Source organism: Drosophila miranda, chromosome 2 (assembly GCF_003369915.1).
Source record: "Drosophila miranda strain MSH22 chromosome 2, D.miranda_PacBio2.1, whole genome shotgun sequence".
Taxonomy (NCBI): Eukaryota; Metazoa; Arthropoda; class Insecta; order Diptera; family Drosophilidae; genus Drosophila; species Drosophila miranda.
In genome coordinates this window covers 16,530,640-16,541,912 of record NC_046675.1, presented here as the reverse complement: position 1 = coordinate 16,541,912, position 11,273 = coordinate 16,530,640, and the positions used below count along the sequence as shown (strand labels likewise).

The 11,273-nt window shown below is 46.0% G+C and overlaps 1 protein-coding gene across 1 annotated transcript; it reads left to right on the top strand.

The window, feature by feature from the left end:
* The first annotated feature begins 3,240 nt into the window (after window positions 1–3,240).
* On the top strand, window positions 3,241–10,965 carry LOC108157389. Its single transcript, XM_017289426.2, has 6 exons — window positions 3,241–3,755; window positions 8,486–9,252; window positions 9,315–9,428; window positions 9,491–9,652; window positions 9,715–10,159; window positions 10,238–10,965. The coding sequence occupies exons 2-6, from the start codon at window positions 8,565–8,567 to the stop codon at window positions 10,446–10,448; spliced, it is 1,620 nt and encodes a 539-aa protein (XP_017144915.1). The 5' UTR covers window positions 3,241–3,755; window positions 8,486–8,564; the 3' UTR covers window positions 10,449–10,965.
* Window positions 10,966–11,273: the final 308 nt, after the last annotated feature.

The following is an 11,273-nucleotide window of genomic DNA, read 5'->3' as shown; positions in this document are numbered from 1 at the left end:
TATTGTTTTATGAATAAGAGATATTCACTCGTATTTGTATTTTACCCCATTTCACAGTGAGGACTCACAGGTCTGTGAGGATTTGAAATATGGGATTATATGATTTTTTGGCATCAAGATTGAGTCCACATCAGGAAAAAAACAGCCAAAATAGCTTTTCGGCTTATGGGACATTGAATAGGGACATCGCATATATATCCATCTGTGCAGACTGTCGCCTATACCAGCGAAGGGCCAGACAATACTTAACCTTTGACGCTTTCCGTTGCCCTGCACGTATCGATACTCTAACAGCTACGACATAAAAAGCTATGACCCCATAAAAAGGGCGTAAATGTAGGCGAACTGTGATTATGGTTACACAAACATGTCTAGATAAATGGATTCACGGCGGAAGTTGTGTGTGGCATGAAGTCGACAAAGACTTTAAGGTGGCTAAGAGAGTTCAGAAACCGTTGAGCAAAAAAAAACAAAAACATCAAAAGACCGCAGAGAATGCAACTCACATACAATATAGTACTCATTACTCTCCAATTTCATTCGGACGGGAAGCTTTCGTATTACCTTTTGAATACGTACTCAGGTAAGAGAGAGATGATTACAATTCAATTAGTGAAGCCTACGCAACGGTGGACCGCACACTGGGTGAAAGGTCAGCCATCACAGATGCCGGTTCCGCGACGTGTGACAGAAACGTGACCAACGGCGAGTGAATTATGTGAGACAACAACGCGGACGAGAAAAGTGAAATGTTCCCACAAGGTAGAGTAAAACATAAAACAAAATAAAATAAACTAATTAAAAATCTCTACCCATGAGGAATCAGAGATGTCGCCAACTGGTGATGCGACTGCTGCGGCTGCTGCGACTGCTGACAGCCCACTGTTTTGACGGCTTGTAACGCTCTTATGCACTTGCGGCTTGTGAAAGTGTTTACTTTGCGTTTCTGTCACTGTCAGACGCCGGGGCGTGGCCACAGCATAGCACAGCACAGCTCCCTCCACTGCTGCATGGCTGCGGTCGTCATTGGACGATGATTATGAAAACCCTATTCAACTTTCTTCCCAGCCAGATTGCGTAATGCAAGCAAGCCCATTCTGAATATCGATGGCAAGTGTGAATCTTTTAGTCCGATGAAGTTGCCGGCGTTTGGTCATGAATTGACTGAGAGAGGAGCGGAGAAGAGCCCAGCGTGAGCCCACAATTAGCATATTTATGAGTAAAAGTGAAATTAATGATTGGAATGAAATGCAAAGAAAAGGTTCGCAAATATTGACAACATTCAACCAATTTTGCGGCAGCCCAAAAGCAGCTGCCTCGCATAGGGCCGGTTCGGGCTAAGACTCTTCCGGAAGCGTCGAGGCATAGCATTTGGGGAGGAACAGCTCAGATTCAGACTCAGACTCTGACTGATAACGTAATATTTGCCTGGGTTCAAGGCACTTACACCAAGCCTTCTGTCCGAGAGTCGGGCAGACACATATACATAAGTTGCATGTGACGGAAAGATGTCAGAGGGCTGTCTACTATGCCATCAATTGGCATCTCCATCTCTCCCGTTTTGCTTCGCATCGGGTCGCATCTCGTAGCCTAATAGACGCTAAATGAATTCGCTTTTAAACACTTTCACAAGAGTATGGCCAATCTTCGCAGATAATTCATGCATTGTGTTCGCATAGAAGTTGGCCTTAATACTATTTTTTAGAAAACATTGCACACCCCATTGTTGCCGTTGCCATTGGTTTGTTACATTTAGAGCGGTTATTGATTTTGCGGTCTCATAAACTGGCTTTCATTTCGTTTTGCTTTTTGAGCTCTTCAGTGCGGTCAGGGGGAGTCGTTTCCGCTTGTTGGCCACAAGTCAATGGCAAAGTTTGTCACCAGAAATTAATAACAATGTGCCGCTTAGTTGGCCAATTCTAGACGACGACTTTCTCATGCGTAAACCGGCCAACGAAATCCGCTCTGTCCCGCTCGCTCCCGCTCCCAAGCCGATCATCAATCAGAGTCTGTTCAGGTACATACATATGTATGTACGTACCATAAATAAGTGAAAATCTGCTTACACTTCTGCACTCGTTTTGCTGCAAAAACCAGACCAGAAAATAACAACGAAAATGTTTGGCAAATGCGCCCAAATGAATATTTTATGATGCATGGTGCATGCTGTGGCCACCATACTGCTTTCGTGCAGCGTAATCCTGTAATCCCTCGGACAATACCATTGACAATACATATGTGTTTGCACACCATTATTGGTTGCACTCAGCAGGAAAAATTCGAAAGTCCTGAGAGGTACATTTAGAAATCAGTGCAGCATGGAGCTCTGACCGACCGCACAGGGATTCGGTCGAATACGGCCAATTCAGCTTCAGCTTGGACAAGAGGCGAAAAAAGTTGGTAAAACTTTTTTGTTTGTCAAAAAAAATCTGCCAGAGTAAATGCGCTTATAAGATTCTTGCGTGCGCAAAGTTTTTTCTTTATAAAAACTATGATTCAGGCTGACCTTTTATGACCAGAGTGACCATATTGTTGAGTCTTCTTTCCCTCCTCTGCGCAATGTTGCAATTTGTGTAAAATTTTGTAATATTAATTATTCTTATCGAGGTCAGATTGCGGGGCATGATTGAACCAGCATCTGCCATGGACAGAGGCGCCTCTGGCAGAAATGCAAAAGAATGAAAATGTGAAAAAAGAGTCCGAACTTTAATAAAGTTTTGTGGCAACTCATTGCCAAGTTAAGATTATCCCGCTTCCCAGTTGGTAACGTCAAACAAAATCGAAAGTTCGCGGACTAAGTCACCGACTAGCAGAGTGACTAAATGACCGCCAGCCGCTAATGTATTCGCAAAGAGTTTGAGGCTCATTGTGCGCCATGATGCAGCGTATTTCTTGCTGTTCATAATATTTCCGAACAAAATTGACAAGCAATTTCACGACGACAACACAACATTTTCATATTACATTTCTTTCACTGGAAAAAGAAGGAGTTTTCATTAGTGACTAATTTTCCATAAGCAAGAGAAAATTGTTACCGCTGTTGCTGTTGCTGCCCCTGACAGGCACCCGGCGACTTTGTGTTCAGCTCCAGCTCTGGCCTTTCCCGTCAATGTCATGGCATGTGACTGTGGTGCTCTTAAGCCGCTCTCTGCAACACCAACCGAACCAGAAACCAGAAAGCTCAAACTGGTTGATCGCACCCGCCGTTAGCTTTCGGGCTTTCAGGCCACAAGCGCGCCGCAGTCCGATTCGTTGAGAGCTGAACAGCAGACGCAAACGCGCGAGAAAGCAAGCGAGCAGACCCGAGTGTCTGAGTGCCTGAACGTTTCATTGGCCCCATTGATTAAAATAAATCTCAAAATATAACTAATCATTGGCGTGTGCTAGTACGACAGTTTCGCCAAGGTGCCATTGTTCCCGCGAGACCTGGAAGTGAAGCGCAAGCGCCCCAAGTGGCTTAAAGTGAAGTGAAACGATAGAAACGCAGTAATTGCATTGACAAAGGAAGTGAATAAGAGTGAACGGGTTTCGTCGTCGGTCAGCTTTATTCAGCATTTTCACCGAGCCAAATCCAAGAGGCGACTGACTGGCGCGCAGTGAATGCAATTCCGATTTCGAAACGAGCGAAACAAAACGAAAGTCTGGCGAAGAAAGTGCCAGAGCGAAAAGTTCTGCGCCGATGAAATGTCCATGCAAAAATTCAATTAGGCGGCGACTCCTGACGGAATTACTCGTACTGTGCGTTATACGAGAAGGTAAATTGAGTTGTAATTGATGACCCACTGCGATGGCAATCATCCATCATGGACCCAGAGAGATATTCTCAATAGCAGTAATGATTGCGAGCTTTAATTCGGTTAACAAATAATGAATCATGGACTCTACTTTGCTTTATCGCGGGAGAATGTTTAAACAACAAAACGAAAATGATTGTTAACATTTCACTGTCGACACGTTGGCTGTTGTACCTTTGCTTTTGTTTTGCTTTTTAAAGGCATTTCTTTGTGTTTCCATCTGTATATGTATCTGTATCTGTGCACCGCCGAAGCCGCTATTTCAGCCGCTGTGTGGGCTTGGAAAGCTGGCCAGCCAGCGAACTTAATAAGAAAGCTCGGACGCTCTATAATTAATTGCTAAGAGATGCGATGCTGTTATGTCAGCCCCAGCTGGCCTACCCCAACTGGCAAAGAGAATCAACCGAAACAGCTCATCTTGGCCGGCAATCGAAAAACGTCGCATCGCATCGCGTCGCGTCGCCAAATGCTTACGATACTTTCTTTTTTGCCTCGATCTGGCAGCGATTCGAGTGTGTCATGCGTACAACCGTTGGAGAGGGCCCACGGGGCCCACAAGAAAGTCGCAGCAGTCAATCAACTGCAAAATTATGAAAATGATACGGCAAGAGAGCTTCGCCCATTTATCAGTGCCTTTTAACGGGCTGTAGACCACATATTAATTACCGTTGAGCTGGACAGTGAGCCGTGGAATTGTGGTTAGTGGTGCAGCTTAGTCGAGTGCATCCTCGATGGTAGATGGTACCACTACCACTCGAGAGTCATGTCTGTTTGCCAAGTTGCAAGCTGGTTGCAATTTGCCCCACTCGCACTTTCATTTCAGCAGTGAGTGCTGCAAAAGATTTTAAAATCCCGCCTGCGGGATGCGAACGACGTGCGGAAGATGCTGAGATGCTGGGGAGGCAACTTTCTTGGCTGCCACCGGTTTGAGTGCTCTCATATCCGACAGCTGCAGATCCAAGCCGAATTCATATCACATCCACTTCTGCTACACATCTACAACCCCCAAGAACTTCCATATGGAAATGTTTGTTTGCTGAAGTCTGACATTCCCTGCGGAGTGGGAGTGACATCTTCCGTGGGCGTGGGCACGGGCTTGGGCCGCCCTTGTACATGGCTATGTCAAAATGTGTTTTCCGCTCACTTGAGCTTGACACTGAATTGGCTGTGAATTGAATGTAATTTGATGAACATTTTGCTCCACCAGCGATTGCATCATTTGCAAACTCAAAGCAATTTTAATTTGGGTTTACAGCACAGCACAGTTTTAATGACATAAATGGCCGCCTGACTGCCTGCAAATGACGCAGATGAAACTTTCTAAAACAAAAGCGAAATGGCAGCGAATCGCACATATGTATGATACCAGGGATTGTTGCCACTTCAAAATATTTAAACAAAATGCGAGCAGCACAAGCACAGTACAAGTGCCAGGCAGGCATGTAAATCACTCAATTTCGGTGAGTGGCCGGGCTAGGCCCCGACAACGCCCCGAAAAACAATCAGCGCCTAATGGGCCCGCGTACATTCCGGCCAAATTGGTAGCTAATTGGCGAAAACATCATTCCATTTGACGCAACACAGAGAAATTGCATTAACAGCGCACCGAGGGATCAGCCCGAATCGAAAGTCCTACTCAAAATCGATAAAAGCCATTCGAAAAAGGTCTTGAGAAACCAGCAAGCCAAGGCAAAATGGCTCACGTAGGATCCATTAGTTTGTATAAGACAGATAGAGAGAGAGAGAGAGCGCGTTGGAATGGATTTTGATTATAAAGAAAGTTAGTGCCCATTCAGGATCGGGGCAAGGTGTTATGGAATAATATTTTATTTCTTTGACTTAATCGAGATAAACTGTTATTACACAAAACACTGTGCGACAGAGACAATTTACTTTGTGTCTGACAAAAATTAGGTTGTAGGCCTGGATGAGTATATCACATCCTCATACTTAGAATGTGCAATTCAAAGAAGTCATTGAGAATAACAATCTCATATAAATAACATTACATCTTTAGCTTCTGTGTCCACTAGCTCTAGTTTTTTATTCCATTTAAGAACCTGTTTATGTCTGTTTATATACTCTACATGGTATGACCTTGCGAGTAATACATTTTCATTCAATTTCTGCTGTGCCAACGCATCTTTGGGTGAATGGACCTGTCAAGCCACATAATGTTGGCCACTGATTGGACCTCCTCCATGGCTCTCTTTTGAGCTTAGAGTTTTGCGGTCGTTTCCAACTTGTTCTCGACTGCGTGCGGACTTTTGCCGGAGGGAACAGTTATGTCACACACAAACAGTTATGATGCAGCCACCACGGCTGCTTTATGACCGCTTTTGACCGTTAATGGACGCCGTTTATCAACCAGTTACACTCTACAGTTCAAGTCCAAGTCCCGACTTCAAACTAGTTGCCCGTGCCCGTGCCTCTGCCCGTGCTTTGTACTTTGTCGCTTCACAGCTGGCGTTGGCAGTAGTTGAGAGCGGTGTCGGTGTCGTTGGACGAGCGTGTCGCAAATGATAATTGTCAGCTTATTAGCCTCATGACCCTTACACTCTTATATAAAGCTAATGGATATGTGTGTGCCGATGGTGAACTGGCGAGACTAAGGCTCCACTTGCCCCCCCCAAACCAGACATCATTGCGTATTACAGAAGATGGGCGCGCGGGCTGTCAGAACTCTGAAAACTTTTGCGACTTAATTGAGAAACTTCGTTTTGGCTGAGCGCCGCTGCACAGAATAGACCAGAGCGCAGCACCCGAGAGAGTAGAATATGGTAAAAGCCAGGCGGCAGAGGCAGCAACAAATCTGATTAAATGCTGCTGCTGGTGCTGCTGGAGCTACTAAAAGTTTACCTCAACTATATCAGGGCGGAATATTAGAGCATGAAGCCAGACCGAGCACAAACTATAACTAATTCCTACTTTTTACCTGGCTAAAATCGGGCGAGAGGGAGTATAGAGCGGAGCAAAAGGGTTCGAAAATGACGTGCGTGTATTAGTAGCTGCTTCTAAGCTGAGGCAATTTCAAGTTCTAATTGTAATTGTTCAAACAAATTTATATAAAGCGATAGCCACGGCCCTGAAGCGAAGCACCCTGGCAGCGAATAATTAATGCAATGCCCACACGGGATAGCATGAAATTCACATCAGCTCAGAGAATATTTTTGTGAAATATTTGGACAGCCCCATAGCAGCTGCACAACAGAAGTTCCGACTAACAGACGAATGAGAAATGATAAATGGTGCCCCTAAATGGCCAAGCAATGCTACTTATGTTTCCATTACTCTGAAGGGTTCATGGCTTACTGTCGAGTAAAAGAAGATGCATCTCGCTGCATAGACAAAGTGAATGGAAATGCTTCGCCATCAGCCCCAGGGCCAGCAATCCGATTACAACGAACCGAGTTTCCATTCAAACGCAACCAGCGTTAAATCAGTCAACGGATCATTCAAAGCCGTCTCAATTTGAATGTATTTACAAGCCACAAAGCGCAGACCAAGATAGCTCTTAGATAAAAAAGTATCTTGAGACTTTTCTGCATCTCTTTTGGTGCCTTAAGTTACCCCTAAGTTTAATAGGTTTTCTTTTAAAAATTCTAGGCAATAAGTCAGGGAGTTTCCTGCTTGGCTCTCAAAGTAAACGGGAGTGACTTTACTCCCTCCTCGAACTGCTGAACATCCTTGACAGAAAACTACGATGAAGCGTTCTTATTACCTGCCAACATGTGTTTCAATTAAGTTTACTGTCAGCTGAAACCATCGCTGAACAAACGCAAACAAGAAGTTTTTGGTGGCGGCGGCAGTGGCATTGCGCTCTGTGCAATTTTTTGGCGCAATTTGTGGCAATGAAACCAACAAACCGAGTTCTTTACGAGTAATCGTCATTCAAGGCATTCGTTTGTGGACCTACCTGGCGCTGTTCGTTTGTGAAAACGAAAGTGAAAATGCAACACGAAAATAACGTGATCTGGGCGTCTGATGGCAACGCCAACGCCACTGCCAGAGCCACAGCCAGAGCTCCACCCGATGCTTGGCAAGAGCTGCTCCGCTGAAATGGTTGGGATGTGTAAATACAAACAAAACTGTGTACATTTTCACTTTTCCCCAGAGCAAGGCCTGAGTCTGACTGCCTCGCTGCCTGACTGCCTGACTGCCTGGCTGACTGTCTGTCTGTCTGTGAAGCTCGCGTGAATGGCGTGTCAAACAACGCAGGCTGGCAAAGGCAAATAAAAAGTTGGCGACGTGCATTGTTTGGCCAAGGCAAGACTGAGGTGCTTGGGAGGCGGGCACGCGCCCTTAAATTGAGAAACACCCGTCAAATTGGCAACAGAAAATCATTTGTTTTTGCCAGGCTGATTAGCGAGTTGGCCGAGCCTTTAAACGGGGTTTCGATGGGGTCAGGAGTGAATGAAAGAAAGCTGTGCATATTGTACATACGTCCTACGAGATCTGCCGCTCGGCAAGGTCATACGTAATGTGCTTATCAAGCAAATCGTTTGGTTTCCTGTCACGTGCCTTAAGGTGCTATAGAGTTTGCATACAGCTTTGAAAGATCTGGGTGCGTGACTGGAACCTCTTACAATGTTTAAATGTGGCCGTCCTTCGTGTGCCAGGCACTGAGTTAGTCCCCAATCTGCTCCAAAACGTGAAATAAAGCATTTTAATGATGCCATTCTTCGTTCCAGAGACTGTGCGCTGCATCCGGAGTACAGAAAGCAGCGTCTGTTGTGGCATGCAAGTGAAGGAGCAGTAACCACAAGAATAATGAAAATGTTGAGCCAAGCCCTTCTCGGAGAAGGAAGCACACAGGCAAAATTAAAAGCAAACACCCACCGGAAGCGACGGTGCAGACCGCTGTTTTGTTGCGTTCTGGTGCTGTGTCATCTCTGGCTGGTTGCCTCACAAGCTTCGGAGGCGACTAGATCAAACTTGGAAGCACCCTACAGTCAGCCCCTGACAACGATGGGTGGTGCGCCCCGCAACGATGACAACACGTTTCGACCCATTCTACCCATCGACATTAGCCCAGAGTTCATATCCCGCAATGTTTTCACAAAGACGGGACAATATCGCGTCTTCCAGCCCGCGGAGAGCGAGAGTGACCTTCGCCTAACGGTGGCCATGAGGCGGCGCAACTTTAAGCATCGCCATGAGCCAATTCCGGCCAGAAAGGTCGAGTCCAAGAGTATTTCTGCAAAACAAGTTGACGGTCAGCAGGGAAACAGCTCCGCCACTCTACAATCTGAGCTAAAGGGATTGGAAGATCTGCTAATGGAGTATGTGGAGCAGTTCTTCAGTAAGGGCAAGTATGAGCCAGCACCTGGCCTGGTGTTTGCTCTACAACAGAATCACACGAGTGCACAGCGCATCACACGGAGTATTTTGGAAGACACCAATGTGGAGGTCAATGTCCCACGAGCTCTGGAAAGTGCCCGGCTTCTATTTTTCAGCGGTAAGCCGTGAAGGAAGAAAGACTGGAATTCGTTACACAAAACATACGATTTTCCATTGCAGGCTTGAAGAAAATAATGTGGCCCATATATATGGGATTACAGGTGCTGAAGAGTGTGCTTTTTGCCATGTTCCTTCCGACCATCGTTAGCAGCGTGACTCGGCTGATTGGCAAGGGTAAGATCTGTTGAATTTTCCCCAGGAATTTCAGTTGTCTTTAACATTTCAACACCGACCAGGTATTACGTCCGGCTCCGCCAGCTCCGTGCCTTTGTTTGTCCGCCCCATGGAGCCGCCGCAGGAGCTGGACTTCCGAGACAACACTCTGAACTTTGACGACGACAGCAAATTCAGCTTGGCTGACGACAGCAAAACTGCTGGAGCCTACGAATACAATGCAGGTGGGTGCTAGTTGCGATTTACCTGTGCATAATAAATCAACAATTTAATTCGCGCTCCCCAGAGGCCTCCCAACAGCAGGCCCAGTATGCCAACTTCAATGGCAACTCAATCAACCAGGCGACCCTTTCCCGCTATGGCGGCCAGCAGATGATGCAGGACACCTACCTCAATGCGCTACAGAACATCGGTGCCGCCTCCTTCAAGAACTCACAGAGTCTGTCGGGGTCGTCGAGTGCGGCAGGAGCTGCCCCCGGCATGACCAAGAAGCCATCGCCGGCGGTAATGAACACATTCCAGAGCTTCCAAAAGGTACCCAACTCCTCGCTGCTGCTGTCCAACTACGACCCCTTCTACAGTCCGCTGCTGTCGCGTCTGGACTCGGTGTTCGCTCAGCTCAAGCTGAACTCGGCGAACGAGACCTGCCGCGAAAAGCTCATCTGTCTGATGTACTCCAACCCCGCGAAGTATGCTCCATATAGCAATCTGGTGTCCGCGCAGCTGAGTCGGTGAGTACGGCGACGGCCGGAAAGTATGCTAGGAAATGAATTTCCCCATTAATTTCAACAAAACTTATGTTCTTTCAGAGAGCTAAACGAGTTGCGCAAGCCCACCTCCGATAATCCGGACATCCTGCGCTTCTTCAAGTACATGCGGGCGGCCAAGGACGGACAGGATGGCGTCGACTGTGAGCAGTCGTTTGTCAAGTGTACGGAATTCAAGGATTTCGAGAATCCAGCAATGCTTTCCACCTACAACGACATCAACAAATTGGTCCAGGCCCGTAAACTGACGTAGACGAGGAGCAGCATCCAGCATCCAGAATCGGATGGGCGGAACAATGACAGCAAAAGTTCGCAAAAGTCAAGTCAGACCACGTCTGATGTCTGTTGTCTAATGTCTGAAGTCTGGGGACTCGAGCTGTAATTATGCAAATCGTACTTTAGATAGCCTAGCCATATACAAGTTCGTTAGACGCTCCACCGGAGGCAGCTGTCAGCAGACGTTGTTGCGGCCTGGTCGGCCAGGTCTGCCTCAAGAGTGGGGCTTGTTGGGGGTTGGTTTTGGTTGGTTGGGGAGGGGAAGGGGACTCCATTAACATGCTGTAAATAGAAAACTTTTTAGTTGTTTAATTAGCACGAGAGCACCAAACAACGGATGATGCTGTTATATTTAGCCATTTAGAGGAGTTTAGTATAGTATTTATTTATAGCCCTAACGTATTTGTAATAATTTATTCTGTTGTTGTTATCCACGTAGTCATCAAAAGTTGTTCAAAGCATTATTTATAAATAATCAATAAAGTTATGTTGTACCATCAAGATAATTTGATAAATTAAGCGGCCTTTGATTGTCCCTTTTACTACCAAGAAATTTGGAGAAGGGAGTCTGTTGGCCACTCTTCGAAATACACTGTAACATTCATGATTGATTAATTCAATATGAGGTGTGGATGTCCATAAATTCTATATATATTTGTTCCATTGATTGGAGCTGGGCCCTGACTGTCCATTTTATACGTCTCCTCAGAACTCAATTGCTTCAATTCATTATAAATAATTACATTTCAATTGTGTTAGTTATCCATTCGCTTCTGCAGCTGCTCCGTACTGGATTTTTTTC